Consider the following 26938-nt stretch of genomic DNA (forward strand, 5'->3'; position numbering starts at 1 on the left):
GAAAAACGCTTCCCTGTGTTTGTGAATGTATATCTATGGGGGAAAAAACACCAAAAACCGCCCTTTTCCCATTGAAATCTATAAAAAAAAGTTTTTGTTTTTGGTGTATTTTTTAAATCACATGTCCTTTAACCCCTCCCCTTCCGGGCACCGCCACACCCTTTCCTGCCCAGGCCAATTTCCAGCTTTCAGCGCTGTCGCGCTTTGACAATTCGGTCATGCAACGCTATACCCATAAAAAAATTGTATCCCAAAAATTACAGGATAGTACAAATACCCCCCAAATCACCCATTTTTGGAAAATAGACAGTACAAGGTATTTAGTGAGAGAGGCATGGGGAGTTTTTTTGGAGGTTGTCATTTTTTGTTACAATTTTTTGGAAAATGTAGAAATTAAAAAAAAAAATCACTATTTTTTTTTTAACCTATTGACACCAGTCCAGTACAGCGTGATTATATAACTGGTGTGGCTGTGATCACAGACACTGACTGGTGACAGTGTGTACAAAAAAAAAAAAAAAAAATTACATTTTTTTTTCAAATGTATGTAAAAAAAATTAAAATAATAGTTTAATTTTTATTTTTTTTCAAATTTTTCTTTTCTTTTTTATTAATTATTTTATATATATATATTACATATTGACACCAGTCCAGTACAGCGTGATTATATATCTGGTGTGGCAGTGATCAGGGACACTGACTGGTGACAGTATGCTAAAAATAATAATTTAATTTGTATTTTTTTTCACATTTTTCTATTTTATTTTTTATTACATAATTATTATTATATATATATATTTTTTTTTACATATTGTCACCAGTCCAGTACAGCGTGATTATATAACTGGTGTGGCTGTGATCACAGACACTGACTGGTGACAGTGTGTACAAAAAAAAAATAAATAAATAATTACATTTTTTTTTCAAATGTATGTAAAAAAAATTAAAATAATAGTTGAATTTTTATTTTTTTTCAAATTTTTCTTTTCTTTTTTATTAATTATTTTATATATATATATTACATATTGTCACCAGTCCAGTGCAGCGTGATTATATAACTGGTGTGGCTGTGATCAGAGACACTGACGGGTGACAGTGTGTACACAAAAAAAAAAAAAATAATTACATTTTTTTTTCAAATGTATGTAAAAAAAATTAAAATAATAGTTTAATTTTTATTTTTTTTCAAATTTTTCTTTTCTTTTTTATTAATTATTTTATATATATATATATTACATATTGACACCAGTCCAGTACAGCGTGATTATATATCTGGTGTGGCAGTGATCAGGGACACTGACTGGTGACAGTATGCTAAAAATAATAATTTAATTTGTATTTTTTTTCACATTTTTCTATTTTATTTTTTATTACATAATTATTATTATATATATTTTTTTTTTTTTACATATTGTCACCAGTCCAGTACAGCGTGATTATATAACTGGTGTGGCTGTGATCACAGACACTGACTGGTGACAGTGTGTACAAAAAAAAAAAAAAAAAATTACATTTTTTTTTCAAATGTATGTAAAAAAAATTAAAATAATAGTTGAATTTTTATTTTTTTTAAAATTTTTATTTTCTTTTTTATTAATTATTTTATATATATATATTACATATTGACACCAGTCCAGTACAGCGTGATTATATATCTGGTGTGGCAGTGATCAGGGACACTGACTGGTGACAGTATGCTAAAAATAATAATTTAATTTGTATTTTTTTTCACATTTTTCTATTTTATTTTTTATTACATAATTATTATTATATATATATTTTTTTTTTTACATATTGTCACCAGTCCAGTACAGCGTGATTATATAACTGGTGTGGCTGTGATCAGAGACATTGACTGGTGACAGTGTGTACAAAAAAATAAATAGATAAATAATTACATTTTTTTTTCAAATGTATGTAAAAAAAAATAAAATAATAGTTGAATTTTTATTTTTTTTCAAATTTTTCTTTTCTTTTTTATTAATTATTTTATATATATATATATTACATATTGACACCAGTCCAGTACAGCGTGATTATATATCTGGTGTGGCAGTGATCAGGGACACTGACTGGTGACAGTATGCTAAAAATAATAATTTAATTTGTATTTTTTTTCACATTTTTCTATTTTATTTTTTATTACATAATTATTATTATATATATATTTTTTTTTTTTACATATTGTCACCAGTCCAGTACAGCGTGATTATATAACTGGTGTGGCTGTGATCAGAGACACTGACTGGTGACAGTGTGTACAAAAAATAAATAGATAAATAATTACATTTTTTTTTCAAATGTATGTAAAAAAAAATAAAATAATAGTTGAATTTTTATTTTTTTTCAAATTTTTCTTTTCTTTTTTATTAATTATTTTATATATATATATTACATATTGACACCAGTCCAGTACAGCGTGATTATATATCTGGTGTGGCAGTGATCAGGGACACTGACTGGTGACAGTATGCTAAAAATAATCATTTAATTTGTATTTTTTTTCACATTTTTCTATTTTATTTTTTATTACATAATTATTATTATATATATATTTTTTTTTTTACATATTGTCACCAGTCCAGTACAGCGTGATTATATAACTGGTGTGGCTGTGATCACAGACACTGACTGGTGACAGTGTGTACAAAAAATAAATAAATAAATAATTACATTTTTTTTTCAAATGTATGTAAAAAAAAATAAAATAATAGTTGAATTTTTATTTTTTTTCAAATTTTTATTTTCTTTTTTATTAATTATTTTATATATATATATTACATATTGACACCAGTCCAGTACAGCGTGATTATATATCTGGTGTGGCAGTGATCAGGGACACTGACTGGTGACAGTATGCTAAAAATAATCATTTAATTTGTATTTTTTTTCACATTTTTCTATTTTATTTTTTATTACATAATTATTATTATATATATATTTTTTTTTTTTAAATATTGTCACCAGTCCAGTACAGCGTGATTATATAACTGGTGTGGCTGTGATCAGAGACACTGACTGGTGACAGTGTGTACAAAAAAAAAATAAATAAATAATTACTTTTTTTTTCAAATGTATGTAAAAAAAATTAAAATAATAGTTGAATTTTTATTTTTTTTCAAATTTTTATTTTCTTTTTTATTAATTATTTTATATATATATATTACATATTGACACCAGTCCAGTACAGCGTGATTATATATCTGGTGTGGCAGTGATCAGGGACACTGACTGGTGACAGTATGCTAAAAATAATCATTTAATTTGTATTTTTTTTCACATTTTTCTATTTTATTTTTTATTACATAATTATTATTATATATATATATTTTTTTTTTACATATTGTCACCAGTCCAGTACAGCGTGATTATATAACTGGTGTGGCTGTGATCAGAGACACTGACTGGTGACAGTGTGTACAAAAAATAAATAAATAAATAATTACATTTTTTTTTCAAATGTATGTAAAAAAAATTAAAATAATAGTTGAATTTTTATTTTTTTTCAAATTTTTCTTTTCTTTTTTATTAATTATTTTATATATATATATATTACATATTGACACCAGTCCAGTACAGCGTGATTATATATCTGGTGTGGCAGTGATCAGGGACACTGACTGGTGACAGTATGCTAAAAATAATCATTTAATTTGTATTTTTTTTCACATTTTTCTATTTTATTTTTTATTACATAATTATTATTATATATATATTTTTTTTTTACATATTGTCACCAGTCCAGTACAGCGTGATTATATAACTGGTGTGGCTGTGATCAGAGACACTGACTGGTGACAGTGTGTACAAAAAAAAAAAAAAATAATTACATTTTTTTTCAAATGTATGTAAAAAAAATTAAAATAATAGTTTAATTTTTATTTTTTTTCAAATTTTTATTTTCTTTTTTATTAATTATTTTATATATATATATATATTACATATTGACACCAGTCCAGTACAGCGTGATTATATATCTGGTGTGGCAGTGATCAGGGACACTGACTGGTGACAGTATGCTAAAAATAATAATTTAATTTGTATTTTTTTTCACATTTTTCTATTTTATTTTTTATTACATAATTATTATTATATATATATTTTTTTTTTTTACATATTGTCACCAGTCCAGTACAGCGTGATTATATAACTGGTGTGGCTGTGATCAGAGACACTGACTGGTGACAGTGTGTACAAAAAATAAATAGATAAATAATTACATTTTTTTTTCAAATGTATGTAAAAAAAAATAAAATAATAGTTGAATTTTTATTTTTTTTCAAATTTTTCTTTTCTTTTTTATTAATTATTTTATATATATATATTACATATTGACACCAGTCCAGTACAGCGTGATTATATATCTGGTGTGGCAGTGATCAGGGACACTGACTGGTGACAGTATGCTAAAAATAATAATTTAATTTGTATTTTTTTTCACATTTTTCTATTTTATTTTTTATTACATAATTATTATTATATATATATTTTTTTTTTTACATATTGTCACCAGTCCAGTACAGCGTGATTATATAACTGGTGTGGCTGTGATCAGAGACACTGACTGGTGACAGTGTGTACAAAAAATAAATAGATAAATAATTACATTTTTTTTTCAAATGTATGTAAAAAAAAATAAAATAATAGTTGAATTTTTATTTTTTTTCAAATTTTTCTTTTCTTTTTTATTAATTATTTTATATATATATATATTACATATTGACACCAGTCCAGTACAGCGTGATTATATATCTGGTGTGGCAGTGATCAGGGACACTGACTGGTGACAGTATGCTAAAAATAATCATTTAATTTGTATTTTTTTTCACATTTTTCTATTTTATTTTTTATTACATAATTATTATTATATATATATTTTTTTTTTTACATATTGTCACCAGTCCAGTACAGCGTGATTATATAACTGGTGTGGCTGTGATCACAGACACTGACTGGTGACAGTGTGTACAAAAAATAAATAAATAAATAATTACATTTTTTTTTCAAATGTATGTAAAAAAAAATAAAATAATAGTTGAATTTTTATTTTTTTTCAAATTTTTATTTTCTTTTTTATTAATTATTTTATATATATATATTACATATTGACACCAGTCCAGTACAGCGTGATTATATATCTGGTGTGGCAGTGATCAGGGACACTGACTGGTGACAGTATGCTAAAAATAATCATTTAATTTGTATTTTTTTTCACATTTTTCTATTTTATTTTTTATTACATAATTATTATTATATATATATATATTTTTTTTTTAAATATTGTCACCAGTCCAGTACAGCGTGATTATATAACTGGTGTGGCTGTGATCAGAGACACTGACTGGTGACAGTGTGTACAAAAAAAAAAAAAATAAATAATTACTTTTTTTTTCAAATGTATGTAAAAAAAATTAAAATAATAGTTGAATTTTTATTTTTTTTCAAATTTTTATTTTCTTTTTTATTAATTATTTTATATATATATATTACATATTGACACCAGTCCAGTACAGCGTGATTATATATCTGGTGTGGCAGTGATCAGGGACACTGACTGGTGACAGTATGCTAAAAATAATCATTTAATTTGTATTTTTTTTCACATTTTTCTATTTTATTTTTTATTACATAATTATTATTATATATATATTTTTTTTTTTTACATATTGTCACCAGTCCAGTACAGCGTGATTATATAACTGGTGTGGCTGTGATCAGAGACACTGACTGGTGACAGTGTGTACAAAAAATAAATAAATAAATAATTACATTTTTTTTTCAAATGTATGTAAAAAAAATTAAAATAATAGTTGAATTTTTATTTTTTTTCAAATTTTTCTTTTCTTTTTTATTAATTATTTTATATATATATATATTACATATTGACACCAGTCCAGTACAGCGTGATTATATATCTGGTGTGGCAGTGATCAGGGACACTGACTGGTGACAGTATGCTAAAAATAATCATTTAATTTGTATTTTTTTTCACATTTTTCTATTTTATTTTTTATTACATAATTATTATTATATATATATTTTTTTTTTACATATTGTCACCAGTCCAGTACAGCGTGATTATATAACTGGTGTGGCTGTGATCAGAGACACTGACTGGTGACAGTGTGTACAAAAAAAAAAAAAAATAATTACATTTTTTTTCAAATGTATGTAAAAAAAATTAAAATAATAGTTTAATTTTTATTTTTTTTCAAATTTTTATTTTCTTTTTTATTAATTATTTTATATATATATATATATATATTACATATTGACACCAGTCCAGTACAGCGTGATTATATAACTGATGTGGCAGTGACAGTACGTAAAAAAAATAAATAAATACATTTTTTTTCAGGAAGTGATGTCATTCTCGGGGAAGTGATGTCATTCTCGGGGAAGTGATGTCATTCTCGGGGAAGTGATGTCATTCTCAGGAGGCTGCGCTGTGGTTACTTTGTGGTGTGTACTGACCTGCAAAATAGAATTTCTATTCCGATGTACTAAACTGAGAGCCGATGCCCCGTCATCCCCTGCGGCAACGTTGTGCACGAGCAACAGGAGAAGTGTCTCTGAAAAATTGGTCCTATCACATGACTGGTGTAGCTGTCCTTGTCTGCTGAAGAGCTTCGTGTTGTTCCTGGCAATGGAGGAGTTTGGTGAAAGTTTTCCTGAGTCACCAGTGATTGGCTCACCTAGCGGTGTCACCAGTGATTGGCTCATCTATTGGGGTCACCAGTGATTGGCTCATCTATTGGGGTCACCAGTGATTGGCTCACCTAGCGGTGTCACCAGTGATTGCCTCATCTAGCGGTGTCACCAGTGATTGGCTCATCTAGCGGTGTCACCAGTGATTGGCTCATCTAGCGGTGTCACCAGTGATTGGCTCATCTAGCGGTGTCACCAGTGATTGGCTCATCTAGCGGTGTCACCAGTGATTGGCTCATCTAGCGGTGTCACCAGTGATTGGCTCATCTAGTGGTGTCACCAGTGATTGGCCACTCAGGAAATGTCCAACTCTTATCTACAGACCTCTGTACAGGATCACTGACTGCATCTACCCCTTGTGACCTCCTGCTTCCTGCTCCACCCTTCTACATAACACACTCCACCCAGCTCCACCCTTCTACATAACACGCTCCGCCCCGCTCCACCCTTCTACATAACACGTTCCGCCCCGCTCCACCCTTCTACATAACACGCTCCGCCCCGCTCCACCCTTCTACATAACACTCCTCCCCGCTCCACCCTTCTACATAACACGCTCCGCCCCGCTCCACCCTTCTACATAACACACTCCACCCAGCTCCACCCTTCTACATAACACGCTCCGCCCCGCTCCACCCTTCTACATAACACACTCCACCCAGCTCCACCCTTCTACATAACACGCTCCGCCCCGCTCCACCCTTCTACATAACACTCCGCCCCGCTCCACCCTTCTACATAACACGCTCTGCCCCGCTCCACCCTTCTACATAACATGCTCCGCCCCGCTCCACCCTTCTACATAACACGCTCCGCCCCGCTCCACCCTTCTACATAACACTCCACCCCGCTACACCCTTCTACATCACACACTCCACCCCGCTCCACCCTTCTACATCACACACTCCACCCCGCTCCACCCTTCTACATAACACTCCACCCTGCTCCACCCTTCTACATCACACGCTCCACCCCGCTCCACCCTTCTACATCACACACTCCACCCCGTTTCACCCTTCTACATAACACTCCACCCCGCTCCACCCTTCTACATAACACTCCACCCCGCTCCACCCTTCTACATAACACACTCCACGCTTCTACATAACACACTCCACCCCGCTCCACCCGTCTACATAACACGCTCCACCCCGCTCAACCCTTCTACATAACACACTCCACCCCGCTCCACCCTTCTACATAACACACTCCACCCAGCTCCACCCTTCTACATAACACACTCCACCCAGCTTCACCCGTCTACATAACACACTCCACCCAGCTCCACCCTTCTACATAACACACTCCACCCCGCTCCACCCTTCTACATAACACACTCCACCCAGCTCCACCCTTCTACATAACACACTACACCCAGCTCCACCCTTCTACATAACACACTCCACCCCGCTCCACCCTTCTACATAACACACTCCACCCAGCTTCACCCGTCTACATAACACACTACACCCAGCTCCACCCTTCTACATAACACACTCCACCCCGCTCCACCCTTCTACATAACACACTACACCCAGCTCCACCCTTCTACATAACACACTCCACCCCGCTCCACCCTTCTACATAACACACTCCACCCAGCTCCACCCTTCTACATAACACACTCCACCCAGCTTCACCCGTCTACATAACACACTACACCCAGCTCCACCCTTCTACATAACACACTCCACCCCGCTCCACCCTTCTACATAACACACTACACCCAGCTCCACCCTTCTACATAACACACTACACCCAGCTCCACCCTTCTACATAACACACTCCACCCCGCTCCACCCTTCTACATAACACGCTCCACCCTTCTGCATAACACTCCACCCCGCTCCACCCTTCTACATAACACGCTCCACCCCGCTCCACCCTTCTACATAACACGCTCCACCCCGCTCCACCCTTCTACATAACACACTCCACCCCGCTCCACCCTTTCATACAGTGTCTGTAATATCTGCATACAAAATCCTCTCCAATTCACATTTTTATAATACACACTATATTGCCCCAAGTATTGGTCGGCCGCCCTTCCCACACACATGACCTTTAATGGCCCCCCAGTCTTAGTCCATAGGGTTTAATATTGAGTTGGCCCCGCCCTTTCCACACACATGACATTTAATGGCCCCCCAGTCTTAGTCCGTAGGGTTCAATGTTGAGTTGGCCCCGCCCTTCCCACACACATGACCTTTAATGGCCCCCCAGTCTTAGTCCATAGGGTTTAATATTGAGTTGGCCCCGCCCTTTCCACACACATGACCTTTAATGGCCCCCCAGTCTTAGTCCGTAGGGTTCAATATTGAGTTGGCCCCGCCCTTTCCACACACATGACCTTTAATGGCCCCCCCAGTCTTAGTCCGTAGGGCTCAATATTGAGTTGGCCCCACCCTTTCCACACACATGACCTTTAATGACCCCCCAGTCTTAGTCCGTAGGGTTCAATTTTGAGTTGGCCCCGCCCTTCCCACACACATGACCTTTAATGGCCCCCCAGTCTTAGTCCGTAGGGTTCAATATTGAGTTGGCCCCGCCCTTTCCACGCACATGACCTTTAATGGCCCCCCAGTCTTAGTCCGTAGGGTTCAATATTGAGTTGGCCCCGCCCTTTGCAGCTATAACAGCTTCACCTCTTCTGGGAAGGCCCCCCACAAGGTTTAGGAGGGTGTCTATGGGAAGGTTGGACCATTCTTCCAGAAGCACATTTGTCAGGTCAGGCACTGATGTCGGGGGAGGAGGCCTGGCTCACAGTCTCCGCTCTAATTCATCCCAAAGGTGTTCTATGGGGTTGAGGTCAGGACTCTGTGCAGGACAGTCAAGTTCCTCCACCCCAAACTGGCTCCTCCATGTCTTTATGGACCTTGCTTTGTGCACTGGTGTGCAGTCATGTTGGAACAGGAAGGGGCCATCCCCAAACTCCTCCCACAAAGTTGGGGGCATGAAATTGTCCAAAATGTCGCCTTAAGAGTTCCTTTCACTGGAACTAGGGGGCCAAGCCCAACCCCTGAGGAACACCCCCACACCATAATCCCCCCTCCACCAAACTTTACACTTGGCACAATGCAGTCAGGCAAGTACCGTTCTCCTGGCAAACCAAACCCAGACACGTCCATTGGATTGCCAGACAGAGAAGCGTGATTGGTCACTCCAGAGAACACGTCTCCCCTGCTCTAGAGTCCAGTGGCGGCGTGCTTTACACCACGACATCCGACGCTTTGCATTGCACTTGGTAATGGAAGGCTTGGATGCAGCTGCTCGGCCATGGAAACCCATTCCATGAAGCTCTCTACGCACTGTTGTTGGGCTCATCTGAAGGCCACACCAAGTTTGGAGGTCTTTAGCTATTGACTCTGCAGACAGTTGGCGACTTCTGCGCACTGTGCGCTTCAGCATGCGCTGACCCCGCCCTGTCATGTGACGTGGCCTACCACTTGGTGGCTGAGTGGCTGTTGTTCCCAGTTGCTTCCACTTTGTTATAATCCCACTAACAGTTGAGCGTGGAATATTTAGTAGCCAGGAAATGTCACGGATGGACTTATTGCCCAGGTGGCCACCTATCACGGGACCACGCTTGGAGTCACTGAGCTCCTGAGAGCGACCCATTCTTTCACCAATGTTTGTAGAAGCAGTCTGCATGCCTAGGGGATGGATTGTATACACCTGTGTCCATGGAGGGGATTGGAACACCTGAATCACATGATATGGAGGGGATTGGAACACTTGAATCACATGATATGGAGGGGATTGGAACACCTGAATCACATGATATGGAGGGGATTGGAGCACGTGAATCACATGATCTGGAGGGGACTGGAACACCTAAATCACATGATATGGAGGGGATTGGAGCACCTGAATCACATGATCTGGAGGGGATTGGAACACCTGAATCACATGATATGGAGGGGATTGGAACACCTGAATCACATGATATGGAGGGGATTGGAGCACCTGAATCACATGATCTGGAGGGGATTGGAACACCTGAATCACATGATCTGGAGGGGATTGGGACACCTGAATCACATGATATGGAGGGGATTGGGACACCTGAATCACATGATCTGGAGGGGATTGGGACACCTGAATCACATGATCTAGAGGGGATTGGAACACCTGAATCACATGATATGGAGGGGATTGGAACACAGGAAGCACATGATTGGGAGGGGATTGGAACACCTGAATCACATGATATGGAGGGGATTGGAGCACCTGAATCACATGATTGGGAGGGGATTGGAACACCTGAATCACATGATATGGAGGCGTTTGGAACACCTGAATCACATGATTGGGAGGGGATTGGAACACCTGAATTACATAATATAGAGGGGATTGGAACACCTGAATCACATGATATGGAGGGGATTGGAGCACCTGAATCACATGGTATGGAGGGGATTGGAACACCCGAATCACATGATCTGGAGGGCGGGGCCAATACTTTTGGCAATATAGTGTATGTTGGCTTCATGAAAGATGCAACATTGTAACAAGTCAAAAGGTGAGAGGGTGCAGCAGGGGCTGATCTGTGCCAGACATTTGTGAACTGTGCCAAGAACTGCACAGGCACCAGGATTTGGACATCTCTGAGCTGCCATCTCAGGTCAGGATATAGACGGTGACCCTGAATGATGCCTGAACAAAGCTGGCGCCGTCCCTCTGTCAGGTAGAGTCCTATGATATCTGACGCTAGATCTGCTTTAAAGAGTCACCAACATAACACACGTGCAGGTTATATCCCGGGAAGATGAAGTATGTTAAAAGCAGACTTGCGGTGTTTTCCTTTAAGTTAATGTTTTTTACTTGCAATGTGCCTTTGAGCAGCTCCTCCGTCCATCCATCCATCCCTCCCCTTTTATGTAGCTGCTGGGGGAGGAGGGAGGGGAATAATATATAGAGAGTTACTTCTGGGCGTGTTTAACTATCGTTTGTGCTGGCCCAGCTCCTCTGCCCTTCCCCTCTTCTCTTCTGTGCCTGTCTAATTACTGACTGTGCTGGACCAGCTCCTCTGCCCTTCCCTTCTTTTCTTCTGGGAGTATCTAGTCACTGGTTGTGCTGGCCCAGCTCATCTGCCCTTCCCCTCTTCTCTTCCATGACTGTCTAATTACTGTCTGTGCTGGCCCAGCTCATCTGCTCTTTCCCTCTTCTCTTCCATCACTGTCTATTTACTAACTGTGCTGCTCCAGCTCCTGTGCCCTTCCCCTCTTCTCTTCCATGACTGTCTAATTACTGTCTGTGCTGGCCCAGCTCCTGTGCCCTTCCCCTTTTCTCTTCCATGACTGTCTAATTACTGTCTGTGCTGGCCCAGCTCCTGTGCCCTTCCCCTCTTCTCTTCCATGACTGTCTAATTACTGACTGTGCTGGTCCAGCTCCTCTTCCCTTCCCCTCTTTTCTTCTGTGCCTATCTAATTGCTGTTTATGCTGGCCCAGCTCCTCTTCCCTTCCCCTCTTTTCTTCTGTGCCTATCTAATTACTGTTTATGCTGGCCCAGCTCCTCTGCTCTTTCCCTCTTCTCTTCCATGACTGTCTAATTATTCCTCTGCCCTTCTTGTCTTCTCTTCCATGACTGTCATTACTGTCTGTGTTGGCCCAGCTCCTCTGCTCTTCCCCTCTTTTTTTGGGAGTGTCTAATTACTGATTGTGCTGGCCCAGCTCCTCTGCCCTTCCCCTCTTCTTTTCTGTACCTGTCTAATTACTGTCTGTGCTGGTCCAGCTCCCACATCTCTCCTCATCACCTACCTACATAACGTTTCATGTATCTACCACAGGAAGAGTCAATGGGAATACTATAGAGGGGTCACTTGAGTGGCAGCTCTGAGGCTGTTGAGGCTGCTGACATCACAGCCAAGATGGCGGCACATCGCAGCAGAATCGGGACATGTGGATGTCTACACAGGAGAGGATATTACAGGAATACAAGACATGCTCATAAACATCGATCAGACGGGAGAGAGAGATACAAAGTAACATTGTTTATAAACATCGCTCAAACGAGAAATGGAGAGATACAAAGTAACATTGTTTATAAACATCGATCAGACGGGAGAGAGAGATACAAAGTAACATTGTTTATAAACATCGATCAGACGGGAGATGGAGAGATACAAAGTAACATTGTTTATAAACATCGATCAGACGGGAGATGGAGAGATACAAAGTAACATTGTTTATAAACATCGATCAGACGGGAGATAGAGATACAAAGTAACATTGTTTATAAACATCGATCGGACGGGAGATAGAGAGATACAAAGTAACATTGTTTATAAACATCGATCAGATGGGAGATGGAGAGATACAAAGTAACATTGTTTATAAACATCGATCAGACGGGAGATGGAGAGATACAAAGTAACATTGTTTATAAACATCGATCAGACGGGAGATAGAGATACAAAGTAACATTGTTTATAAACATCGATCAGACGGGAGATGGAGAGATACAAAGTAACATTGTTTATAAACATCGATCAGACGGGAGATAGAGATACAAAGTAACATTGTTTATAAACATCGATCAGACGGGAGACGGAGAGATAGAAAGTAACATTGTTTATAAACATCGATCAGACGGGAGACGGAGAGATACAAAGTAACATTGTTTATAAACATCGATCGGACGGGAGACGGAGAGATACAAAGTAACATTGTTTATAAACATCGATCAGACGGGAGACGGAGAGATACAAAGTAACATCGTTTATAAACATCGATCAGACGGGAGATAGAGAGATACAAAGTAACATCGTTTATAAACATCGATCAGACGGGAGATGGAGAGATACAAAGTAACATCGTTTATAAACATCGATCAGACGGGAGATGGAGAGATACAAAGTAACATCGTTTATAAACATCGATCAGACGGGAGATGGAGAGATACAAAGTAACATCGTTTATAAACATCGATCAGACGGGAGATACAAAGTAACATTGTTTATAAACATCGATCAGACGGGAGACGGAGAGATACAAAGTAACATTGTTTATAAACATCGATCAGACGGGAGATGGAGAGATACAAAGTAACATCGTTTATAAACATCGATCAGACGGGAGATGGAGAGATACAAAGTAACATCGTTTATAAACATCGATCAGACGGGAGATACAAAGTAACATTGTTTATAAACATCGATCAGACGGGAGACGGAGAGATACAAAGTAACATTGTTTATAAACATCGATCAGACGGGAGATACAAAGTAACATTGTTTATAAACATCGATCAGACGGGAGAGAGGGATACAAAGTAACATTGTTTATAAACATCGATCAGACGGGAGAGAGAGATACAAAGTAACATTGTTTATAAACATCGATCAGACGGGAGAGAGGGATACAAAGTAACATTGTTTATAAACATCGATCAGACGGGAGAGAGAGATACAAAGTAACATTGTTTATAAACATCGATCAGACGGGAGAGAGAGATACAAAGTAACATTGTTTATAAACATCGATCAGACGGGAGAGAGAGATACAAAGTAACATTGTTTATAAACATCGATCAGACGGGAGAGAGAGATACAAAGTAACATTGTTTATAAACATCGATCAGACGGGAGATGGAGATACAAAGTAACATTGTTTATAAACATCGATCAGACGGGAGATGGAGATACAAAGTAACATTGTTTATAAACATCGATCAGACAGGAGAGAGAGATACAAAGTAACATTGTTTATAAACATCGATCAGACAGGAGAGAGAGATACAAAGTAACATTGTTTATAAACATCGATCAGACGGGAGACGGAGAGACACAAAGTAACATCGTTTATAAACATCGATTGGACGGGAGATGGAGAGATACAAAGTAACATTGTTTATAAACATCGATCAGACGGGAGAGAGAGATACAAAGTAACATTGTTTATAAACATCGATCAGACGGGGGATAGAGAGATACAAAGTAACATTGTTTATAAACATCGATCAGACGGGAGATGAAGAGATACAAAGTAACATTGTTTATAAACATCGATCAGACGGGAGATAGAGATAAAAGGTAACATTGTTCATAAACATCGATCAGACGGGAGAGAGAGATAAAAGGTAACATTGTTTATAAACATCGATCAGACGGGAGAGAGAGATACAAAGTAACATTGTTTATAAACATCGATCAGACGGGAGAGAGAGATACAAAGTAACATTGTTTATAAACATCGATCAGACGGGAGAGAGAGATACAAAGTAACATTGTTTATAAACATCGATCAGACGGGAGAGAGAGATACAAAGTAACATTGTTTATAAACATCGATCAGACGGGAGAGAGAGATACAAAGTAACATTGTTTATAAACATCGATCAGACGGGGGATAGAGAGATACAAAGTAACATTGTTTATAAACATCGATCAGACGGGGGATAGAGATACAAAGTAACATTGTTTATAAACATCGATCAGACGGGAGACGGAGAGACACAAAGTAACATCGTTTATAAACATCGATTGGACGGGAGATGGAGAGATACAAAGTAACATTGTTTATAAACATCGATCAGACGGGAGATACAAAGTAACATTGTTTATAAACATCGATCAGACGGGAGATAGAGAGATACAAAGTAACATCGTTTATAAACATCGATCAGACGGGAGACGGAGAGACACAAAGTAACATCGTTTATAAACATCGATCGGACGGGAGATGGAGAGATACAAAGTAACATCGTTTATAAACATCGATCAGACGGGAGATGGAGAGATACAAAGTAACATTGTTTATAAACATCGATCAGACGGGAGATGGAGAGATACAAAGTAACATTGTTTATAAACATCGATCAGACGGGAGATGGAGAGATACAAAGTAACATTGTTTATAAACATCGATCAGACGGGAGACGGAGAGATACAAAGTAACATTGTTTATAAACATCGATCAGACGGGAGATGGAGAGATACAAAGTAACATCGTTTATAAACATCGATCAGACAGGAGACGGAGAGATACAAAGTAACATCGTTTATAAACATCGATCGGATGGGAGACGGAGAGATACAAAGTAACATCGTTTATAAACGTCGATCAGACGGGAGATAGAGAGATACAAAGTAACATTGTTTATAAACATCGATCAGACGGGAGATAGAGAGATACAAAGTAACATTGTTTATAAACATCGATCAGACGGGGGATAGAGAGATACAAAGTAACATCGTTTATAAACGTCGATCAGACGGGAGACGGAGAGATACAAAGTAACATTGTTTATAAACATCGATCAGACGGGAGATATACAAAGTAACATTGTTTATAAACATCGATCAGACGGGAGATGGAGAGATACAAAGTAACATTGTTTATAAACATCGATCAGACGGGAGATGGAGAGATACAAAGTAACATTGTTTATAAACATCGATCAGACGGGAGATAGAGATACAAAGTAACATTGTTTATAAACATCGATCAGACGGGAGAGAGAGATACAAAGTAACATTGTTTATAAACATCGATCAGACGGGAGATAGAGATACAAAGTAACATCGTTTATAAACATCGATCAGATGGGAGATGGAGAGATACAAAGTAACATCGTTTATAAACATCGATCAGACGGGAGATGGAGAGATACAACGTAACATTGTTTATAAACATCGATCAGACGGGAGACGGAGAGATACAAAGTAACATCGTTTATAAACATCGATCGGACGGGAGACGGAGAGATACAAAGTAACATCGTTTATAAACATCGATCGGACGGGAGATAGAGATACAAAGTAACATCGTTTATAAACATCGATCAGACGGGAGATAGAGATACAAAGTAACATCGTTTATAAACATCGATCAGATGGGAGATGGAGAGATACAAAGTAACATCGTTTATAAACATCGATCAGACGGGAGATGGAGAGATACAACGTAACATTGTTTATAAACATCGATCAGACGGGAGACGGAGAGATACAAAGTAACATCGTTTATAAACATCGATCGGACGGGAGACGGAGAGATACAAAGTAACATCGTTTATAAACATCGATCGGACGGGAGACGGAGAGATACAAAGTAACATTGTTTATAAACATCGATCAGACGGGAGAGAGAGATACAAAGTAACATTGTTTATAAACATCGATCAGACGGGAGATAGAGATACAAAGTAACATTGTTTATAAACATCGATCAGACGGGAGATAGAGATACAAAGTAACATTGTTTATAAACATCGATCAGACGGGAGACGGAGAGATAGAAAGTAACATTGTTTATAAACATCGATCAGACGGGAGACGGAGAGATACAAAGTAACATTGTTTATAAACATCGATCAGACGGGAGACGGAGAGATACAAAGTAACATCGTTTATAAACATCGATCAGACGGGAGATAGAGAGATACAAAGTAACACTGTTTATAAACATCGATCAGTCGGGAGATGGAGAGGTACAAAGTAACATTGTTTATAAACATCGATCAGACGGGAGATAGAGATACAAAGTAACATTGTTTATATACATCGATCAGTCGGGAGACGGAGAGATACAAAGTAACATTGTTTATAAACATCGATCAGACGGGAGATGGAGAGATACAAAGTAACATTGTTTATAAACATCGATCAGACGGGAGACGGAGAGATACAAAGTAACATCGTTTATAAACATCGATCGGACGGGAGACGGAGAGATACAAAGTAACATTGTTTATAAACATCGATCGGACGGGAGACGGAGAGATACAAAGTAACATCGTTTATAAACGTCGATCAGACGGGAGATGGAGAGATACAAAGTAACATCGTTAATAAACGTCGATCAGACGGGAAATAGAGATACAAAGTAACATTGTTTATAAACATCGATCAGTCGGGAGATGGAGAGGTACAAAGTAACATTGTTTATAAACATCGATCAGACGGGAGATAGAGATACAAAGTAACATTGTTTATAAACATCGATCAGACGGGAGATAGAGAGATTCAAAGTAACATTGTTTATAAACATCGATCAGACGGGAGATAGAGATACAAAGTAACATTGTTTATAAACATCGATCAGTCGGGAGATGGAGAGATACAAAGTAACATTGTTTATAAACATCGATCAGACGGGAGACGGAGAGATACAAAGTAACATCGTTTATAAACATCGATCGGACGGGAGACGGAGAGATACAAAGTAACATCGTTTAAAAACATCGATCGGACGGGAGACGGAGAGATACAAAGTAACATCGTTTATAAACATCGATCAGACGGGAGACGGAGAGATACAAAGTAACATCGTTTATAAACATCGATCGGACGGGAGACGGAGAGATACAAAGTAACATCGTTTATAAACGTCGATCGGACAGGAGACGGAGAGATACAAAGTAACATCGTTTATAAACGTCGATCAGACGGGAGATAGAGATACAAAGTAACATCGTTTATAAACGTCGATCAGACGGGAGACGGAGAGATACAAAGTAACATTGTTTATAAACATCGATCAGATGGGAGATATACAAAGTAACATTGTTTATAAACATCGATCAGACGGGGGATGGAGAGATACAAAGTAACATTGTTTATAAACATCGATCAGACGGGAGATAGAGATACAAAGTAACATTGTTTATAAACATCGATCAGACGGGAGAGATACAAAGTAACATTGTTTATAAACATCGATCAGACGGGGGATGGAGAGAGATACAAAGTAACATTGTTTATAAACATCGATCAGACGGGAGATAGAGATACAAAGTAACATTGTTTATAAACATCGATCAGACGGGAGAGATACAAAGTAACATTGTTTATAAACATCGATCAGACGGGGGATGGAGAGAGATACAAAGTAACATTGTTTATAAACATCGATCAGACGGGAGAGATACAAAGTAACATTGTTTATAAACATCGCTCAGACGGGAGATGGAGAGATACAAAGTAACATTGTTTATAAACATCGATCAGACGGGGGATGGAGAGAGATACAAAGTAACATTGTTTTATAAACATCGATCAGACGGGAGAGATACAAAGTAACATTGTTTATAAACATCGCTCAGACGGGAGATGGAGAGATACAAAGTAACATTGTTTATAAACATCGATCAGACGGGAGAGAGAGAGATACAAAGTAACATTGTTTATAAACATCGCTCAGACGGGAGATGGAGTATATGCTGCTGATAATTCGCTCTCCCTGGCTCTCATCTCGCTCCCTCGGTGACCTGACAATGATATCATTATATAATACTTTTTTTTATTACATACCCAATTTAAGGCCCAGAAATGTCATCACTGGATCTTTGTACTTCTCTATGCAATGCAGGCAGATCTTGGCTGGTGGGAGGGGCCAGCAAGGTGCTGTACATAGCTTCTAGAAAACATTGCAGCACCCTACTGGCTCCTTCCACCAGCCATTATCTACCTGCATTGCATAGAGAAGCACAGAGACCCTTCGATTACATTCACTAAGTATAAAATGTCATGAAATGGAAATGTTTTATCTCATTGTCATTCGTATGTTGATGGGGGGGGGGGGGCAGGGAAGCAGGATATCAGCAGATTAGGTGTCAGCTCTAACAATCGTATAACTTGGTACCGGTCGGTCGGATCGCGGAGATGCAGCGAATTTAATTCCGGAAAGGACTCCACAAATATGTACAGTTTCTTCCCAGTAAGGCAGTGGGGGGGGGGGGGGGTGCCTTGGGAGTAACAAGGGAAGCAAATTCATACCTTCCATCTGTCCTGGATCTCATGGGGATTGGGGGAGGGATTTGTGCTGGGAGGAGTGGATTGGGGGGAGGGGGATCTGTGCTGGGAGGAGAGGATTGAGGGAGGGGGGATTTGTGCTGGGAGGAGAGGATTGGGGGGAGGGATTTGTGCTGGGAGGAGTGGATTGGGGGGATCTGTGCTGGGAGGAGAGGATTGAGGGAGGGGGGATTTGTGCTGGGAGGAGAGGATTGGGGGGAGGGATTTGTGCTGGAGGAGTGGATTGGGGGGAGGGGGGATTTGTGCTGGGAGGAGAGGATTGGGGAGGGATTTGTGCTGGGAGGAGTGGATTGGGGGGAGGGGGATCTGTGCTGGGAGGAGAGGATTGAGGGAGGGGGGATTTGTGCTGGGAGGAGAGGATTGGGGGGAGGGATTTGTGCTGGGAGGAGTGGATTGGGGGGAGGGGGGATCTGTGCTGGGAGGAGAGTATTTGGGGGAGGGGTGATTTGTGCTGGGAGGAGAGGATTGGGGGATTTGTGCTGGGAGGAGAGGATGGGGGGAGGGATTTGTGCTGGGAGGAGAGGATTGGGGGGGATTTGTGCTGGGAGGAGAGGATTGGGGGATTTGTGCTGGGAGGAGAGGATTGGGGGGGGGGATTTGTGCTGGGAGGAGAGGATTGGGGGATTTGTGCTGGGAGGAGAAGATTGGGGGGGGGATTTGTGCTGGGAGGAGAGGATGGGGGGATTTGTGCTGGGAGAGGATTGGGGGGATTTGTGCTGGGAGGAGAGGATTGGGGGGGATTTGTGCTGGGAGGGGAGGATTGGGGGGGATTTGTGCTGGGAGGGGAGATTGGGGGGGATTTGTGCTGGAAGGAGAGGATGGGGGGGGATTTGTGCTGGGAGGAGAGGATTGGAGGGGGGATTTGTGCTGGGTGGAGAGGATTGGGGGGAGGGGGGATTTGTGCTGGGAGGAGAGGATTGGGGGGAGGGATTTGTGCTGGGAGGAGTGGATTGGGGGGAGGGGGGATCTGTGCTGGGAGGAGAGGATTGAGAGAGGGGGGATTTGTGCTGGGAGGAGAGGAATTGGGGGGAGGGATTTGTGCTGGGAGGAGTGGATTGGGGGGAGAGGGGATCTGTGCTGGGAGGAGAGGATTTGGGGGAGGGGTGATTTGTGCTGGGAGGAGAGGATGGGGGGGATTTGTGCTGAGAGGAGAGGATTGGGGGAGGGATTTGTGCTGGGAGGAGAGGATTGGGGGGGGAATTTGTGCTGGGAGGAGAGGATTGGGGGGATTTGTGCTGGGAGGAGAGGATTGGGGGGGGATTTGTGCTGGGAGGATAGGATTGGGGGGATTTGTGCTGGAAGGAGAGGATTGGGGGGCGGATTTGTTCTGGGAGGAGAGGATGGGGGGGATTTGTGCTGGAAGGAGTGGATTGGGGGGATTTGTGCTGGGAGGAGAGGATTGGGGGGGATTTGTGCTGGGAGGGGAGGATTGGGGGGGATTTGTGCTGGAAGGGGAGGATTGGGGGGGATTTGTGCTGGAAGGAGAGGATGGGGGAGGGATTTGTGCTGGGAGGAGAGGATTGGGGGGATTTGTGCTGGGAGGAGAGGATTGGGGGGATTTGTGCTGGGAGGAGAGGACTGGAGGGGGGATTTGTGCTGGGGGGAGAGGATTGGGGGGAGGGGGGATTTGTGCTGGGAGGAGAGGATCGGGGGGATTTGTGCTGGGGGTAGAGGATTGGGGGGGGGGTTTGTGCTGGGAGGAGAGGATTGGGGGGATTTGTGCTGGGAGGAGAGGATTGGGGGGGGGATTTGTGCTGGAAGGAGAGAATTTGGGGGGGGATTTGTGCTGGGAGGAGAGGATGGGGGGGATTTGTGCTGGAAGGAGAGGATTGGGGGGGATTTGTGCTGGGAGGAGAGGGTTGGGGGGGATTTGTGCTGGGAAGGGAGGATTGGGGGGGATTTGTGCTGGAAGGAGAGGATGGGGGGGGATTTGTGCTGGGCGGAGAGGATTGGGGGGAGGGGGGATTTGTGCTGGGAGGAGAGGATTGGAGGGGATTTGTGCTGAAAGGAGAGGATGGGGGGGGATTTGTGCTGGGAGGAGAGGATTGGAGGGGGGATTTGTGCTGGGAGAGAGGACTTGTGCTAGAAGGGGAGGATTGGGGGGAGGATTTGTGAAGGGAGGGGAGGACGGGGGAGGGGTTGTAGAGATTTGTGCTGGAAGGGGGAGGGGATCTGGGGGTAAGGCTCCTTCCTCCTAGGTATCACATATATATATTCTGGAGGAAGGGACACAGGAGGTGTTACCGATCCATGGTTTAGGGGGCGCAATACTCCCCTTGCCTCCCCTTGACTACACCAGCGGTGGAAAGCACCACGAGGAGACAAGAACATCTCACCTTCCCCAGTCCGGCCTCCTCCTGGGACCAGTCCGGCCTCCACCTTCACCAGTCCGGCCTCCTCCTGGGACCAGTCCGGCCTCCACCTTCACCAGTCCGGCCTCCACCTTCACCAGTCTGGCCTCCTCCTGGGACCAGTCCGGCCTCCACCTTCACCAGTCTGGCCTCCTCCTGGGACCAGTCCGGCCTCCTTCTGGGACCAATCCGGCCTCAGTACCTCTTGATGATGACGGCTTACAGCGAGTGACAACCCAAAATTCAGTGAAATGGGACTGTCGTGACAACGTTGACTATCGTAGACTCGTGGTGTCACACTCTAATCAGCTAATTGACTCCAAACACCCGGAAAGGTTTCCTGAGCCTGTGATTGGTCTCTCGGTCGGGTTCGGTAGGTTACACAACCATGGGGAAGACTGCTGACTTGACGGTTGTCCAGGAGACAGTCACTGACACCCTCCACCAGGAGGGCGAGCCACAAAAGGTCATCGCTGAAGAAGCTGGCTGTTCTCAGAAGCTGGAGACTCACAAGGTGTGGACCACGGATGGTGTCAGAGCTTCAAGAGCCACCACCACACAGAGACGTATCCAGGATGTGGGCTACAACTGTCCTTGTGTCCAGCCACTCCTGAACAAGAGACAACCTCAGAAACGTCTTACCTGGGCCAAGGAGAAAAAGGATGGGACTGTTGCTTGGTGGTCCAAAGTCCTTTTTTCGGATGAGAGTAACTTTGGCATTTCATGTGGAGATCCAGGTCCCGGAGTCTGGAGAAACGAGTGGAGAGGCGCAGAATCCGAGTCGCAGGAGGTCCAATGTGACGTTTCCACAGTCGGTGATGGTTTGGGGAGCCGTGTCATGTGCTGGTGTTGGTCCACCAAAGCCAGCGCAGCCCTCTACCAGGACGGGACGGTTGCTTGGTGGTCCAAAGTCCTTTTTTCGGATGGAAGCAAATTCGGCATTTCATTCGGAGATCCAGGTCCCAGAGTCTGGAGGAACGAGTGGAGAGGCGCAGAATCCGAGTCGCCACCTCATCAGTGCCCATCAGTGCTACCTATCTATACCACCTCATCAGTGCCACTGGTGGGCAGAAAGGGGTGACCATGCCTGGTGGGCAGGAAGGAGGTGACCGTGTCCGGTAGGCGAGGAGTGACAGTGCCCGGTAGGCGAGGAGTGACAGTGCCCGGTAGGCGAGGTGTGACAGTGTCCGGTAGGTGAGGGGTGACAGTGCCCGGTAGGCGAGGGGTGACAGTGCCCGGTAGGCGAGGGGTGACAGTGTCCGGTAGGTGAGGGGTGACAGTGCCTGGTAGGCGAGGAGTGACAGTGCCCGGTAGGCGAGGAGTGACAGTGCCCGGTAGGCGAGGGGTGACAGTGTCCGGTAGGCGAGGGGTGACAGTGCCCGGTAGGCGAGGGGTGACCGTGTCCGGTAGGTGAGGGGTGACAGTGCCCGGTAGGCGAGGAGTGACAGTGCCCGGTAGGCGAGGGGTGACAGTGTCCGGTAGGCGAGGGGTGACAGTGCCCGGTAGGCGAGGGGTGACCGTGCCCGGTAGGCGAGGAGTGACAGTGCCCGGTAGGCGAGGGGTGACAGTGCCCGGTAGGCGAGGGGTGACAGTGTCCGGTAGGTGAGGGGTGACAGTGCCCGGTAGGCGAGGAGTGACAGTGCCCGTTAGGCGAGGGAAACATAGGAAACAAGCTCTTGGACTTACCTGAGCTTCAGGTTGTCCATGAACTCCTCCATGGTGACATGATCCAGCAGCACAAAGTCCGCCTTGCCGAACTCCAGGCTCTCCTGCTCCGCCATGCCGGTCCGAGGTCCGCGCCCAGAATCAGAGGGGTGCACGGGGCGGCAGAGGAGGCTGCTGGCTGTGCGACTTCTCAGTGACAGGAACCAGAGCGAGAGGATGACGGCAGCCGCTGTGACTTCCTGCTGCGGTTTCAGGCGGGGAGAGGACTCGTCACACGGGGACCATGGAGGGAAGCTGACGAGGGGACAGCGCAGTCTGCACATCTGCTGCACAGATAAGGCAGACCACAGGACCCCCTCGCAGCCATCGGGGGGGGGAGGTTGGCGAGGACCAGATCCATCCTCAGGACACATTTCATTCCTTCCTGACATGTCGCTCCCATCGGGGACTTTGCTGATCCATATTTCCAAGTCTTCCCACATAGATGTTCCAACCTTCCTCCAGTACCAGAACCCCTCAGTACGGGAACCCCTCAGTACGGGAACCCCTCAGTACGGGAACCCCTCAGTACTGGAACCCCTCAGTACCGGAACCCCCCGATGGGCCAAGTTCTGGAACCTTCCCTTAGATACAAGAGTTGTCAGAAATACTGAGCCATGGACATTGCAACCTCAGGAAATCCCAAAAACTTGACCTGCGGGGGGGGGGGGGCAACTCCTGGTGAGATCTCCTCCAGCGCCCGGAGGTGGTGGAGTTGCCCATGTCTATGTACAGGAGGGGGGAGGGGATCTCCCGGTATTCCCCAAAGTGGAATATCCTCCTGTCCACCATTCTCCCAGGAGTCACCCAGGACAAACGCCCCCTTGGGCGAGAGGAGATGCCCCCTCTGGGTGGGAGGAGATGTCTTCTCTGGGCAGGAGGAGATGTCATCTCTGGGTAGGAGAAGATGCCCTCTCTGGGTGGGAGGAAATGCCCCCTCTGGGCGGGAGGAAATGCCCCCTCTGGGCGGGAGGAGACTCCCCCACTGGGTGGGAGGCGATGTCTTCTCTGGGTGGGAGGAGATGCCCCCTCTGGGTGGGAGATGTCCACTCTGGGTTGGAGGAGTTGCCCCCCCTGGGCGGGAGGAGATGTCCCCTCTGGTCGGGAAGAGATGTCCCCTCTGGTCAGGAAGAGATGCCACCTCTCGGTGGGAGGAGACTCCCCCTCTGGGCGGGAGGAGATGCCCTCTCTGGGCGGGAGGAGACTCCCCCTCTGGGCGGGAGGAGATGCCCTCTCTGGGCGGGAGGAGATGCACTCTTTGGGTGGGAGGAGATGCCCCCTCTGGGCTGGAGGAGATGCCCTCTCTGGGTGGGAGGAGATGCCACCTCTGGGTGGGAGGAGATGTCTTCTCTGGGTGGGAGGAGATGCCCTCTCTTGGTGGGAGGAGATGCCCCCTCTGGGCTGGAGGAGATGCCACCTCTGGGTGGGAGGAGATGCCACCTCTGGGTGGGAGGAGATGCCCCCTCTGGGTGGGAGGTGATGTCTTCTCTGGGTGGGAGGAGATGCCACCTCTGGGTGGGAGGAAATGCCCCCTCTGGGTGGGAGGAGATGTCTTCTCTGGGTGGGAGGAGATGCCACCTCTGGGTGGGAGGAGATGCCCTCTCTGGGTGGGAGGAGATGTCTTCTCTGGGTGGGAGGAGATGCCACCTCTGGGTGGGAGGAGATGCCCCCTCTGGGTGGGAGGAGATGTCTTCTCTGGGCAGGAGGAGATGTCATCTCTGGGTAGGAGAAGATGCCCTCTCTGGGTGGGAGGAAATCCCCCTCTGGGCGGGAGGAAATGCCCCCTCTGGGCGGGAGGAGACTCCCCCACTGGGTGGGAGGCGATGTCTTCTCTGGGTGGGAGGAGATGCCCCCTCTGAGTGGGAGATGTCCACTCTGGGTTGGAGGAGTTGCCCCCCCTGGGCGGGAGGAGATGTCCCCTCTGGTCGGGAAGAGATGTCCCCTCTGGTCAGGAAGAGATGCCACCTCTGGGTGGGAGGAGACTCCCCCTCTGGGCGGGAGGAGATGCCCTCTCTGGGCGGGAGGAGACTCCCCCTCTGGGCGGGAGGAGATGCCCTCTCTGGGCGGGAGGAGATGCACTCTTTGGGTGGGAGGAGATGCCCCCTCTGGGCTGGAGGAGATGCCCTCTCTGGGTGGGAGGAGATGCCACCTCTGGGTGGGAGGAGATGTCTTCTCTGGGTGGGAGGAGATGCCCTCTCTTGGTGGGAGGAGATGCCCCCTCTGGGCTGGAGGAGATGCCACCTCTGGGTGGGAGGAGATGCCACCTCTGGGTGGGAGGAGATGCCCCCTCTGGGTGGGAGGAGATGTCTTCTCTGGGTGGGAGGAGATGCCACCTCTGGGTGGGAGGAAATGCCCCCTCTGGGTGGGAGGAGATGTCTTCTCTGGGTGGGAGGAGATGCCACCTCTGGGTGGGAGGAGATGCCCTCTCTGGGTGGGAGGAGATGTCTTCTCTGGGTGGGAGGAGATGCCACCTCTGGGTGGGAGGAGATGCCCTCTCTGGGTGGGAGGAGATACCCCCCCCCACCTCCCGCTGCGGCTCTCTCGGGCTCTCCTGTCCCACCAGGAGACTGGAGCTTCCGGCTGGCGGTTCTCCCGGCTGACCATAGAGGTCATCAGTGACCAGAACGGCCCCCCGATCCTCTCTATGGTAGAGGAACAGGAAGTGGTGACCATTCATTTCGCCAGATGTAAAAAATGTTTAAAATTCAGAAAGTATCCGACCTCCCCGATCTTGGTACGATCCGAAGGGCAGAGGAGAGGTCTGGGGGCTGAAGAGAACCTGTCACTTGCCTGTCGCTATCACGGGGGATATATTCCTATTCTCCTGCGATAAAAATAAAAGTGATTAAAAAGAAAAAAAAAATTAAAGTGAAAGAGTAAAACTGAATAAATGATCATATAAAAAAATATACTTCCAGTGACAGTGTGAAAATAAATAAATAATAATAATTTTAAAAAAATGAAAGCGGAAAAGTAAAAATGAATAAATATTCATTTTAAAAAATATATTTAAAGTGACAATGTAAAAATAAATAAAAATAATAATGAAAAAAAAAAATTAAAGCAGCAAAGTAAAAAGGAATAAATAATAATTTTTAAAAATATATGTAAAGTGACAGTGTAAAATAAATAATAATAATAAATTAAAGCAGCAAAGTAAAAATGAATAAATAATAATTAAAAAAATATATATTTAAAGTGATAGTGTAATTAATTAAAAAAAATGAAAGCGGCAACGTAAAAAAGAATAAATAAATATATTTTTTTTTAAATTACAGCGACAGTGCAAAAATAAATAAATAGTAGTTAAAAAAAATAAAGCGACAGTGTAAAAATTAATAAATAAATAATATTTTTTTTAAAAAAAGGTTAAAGCGACGGTGTAAAAACAAATACATTTTTTAAAAATGAAAGCGACTG

The 26938-nt window shown here is 43.4% G+C and overlaps 1 protein-coding gene across 1 annotated transcript in view; it reads right to left on the reverse strand.

The window, feature by feature from the left end:
- LOC149430879 (unconventional myosin-Ig-like) overlaps positions 1-23672 on the reverse strand; it is a gene marked incomplete at its 3' end in the record, with an annotated part of 43969 nt that extends 20297 nt beyond the window's left edge. The window contains exon 1 of the mRNA XM_089665963.1: positions 23501-23672. Within this exon, the coding sequence (XP_089522089.1) occupies positions 23501-23595 (95 nt within the window). The remainder of the gene's footprint in view (positions 1-23500) is intronic.
- Between the last annotated feature and the right edge of the window lie 3266 nt (positions 23673-26938).

The sequence above is a fragment of the Staurois parvus genome, unplaced genomic scaffold (assembly GCF_062004578.1).
Source record: "Staurois parvus isolate SC_StPar_1 unplaced genomic scaffold, SC_StPar_1.0 ptg002435l, whole genome shotgun sequence".
NCBI lineage: Eukaryota > Metazoa > Chordata > Amphibia > Anura > Ranidae > Staurois > Staurois parvus.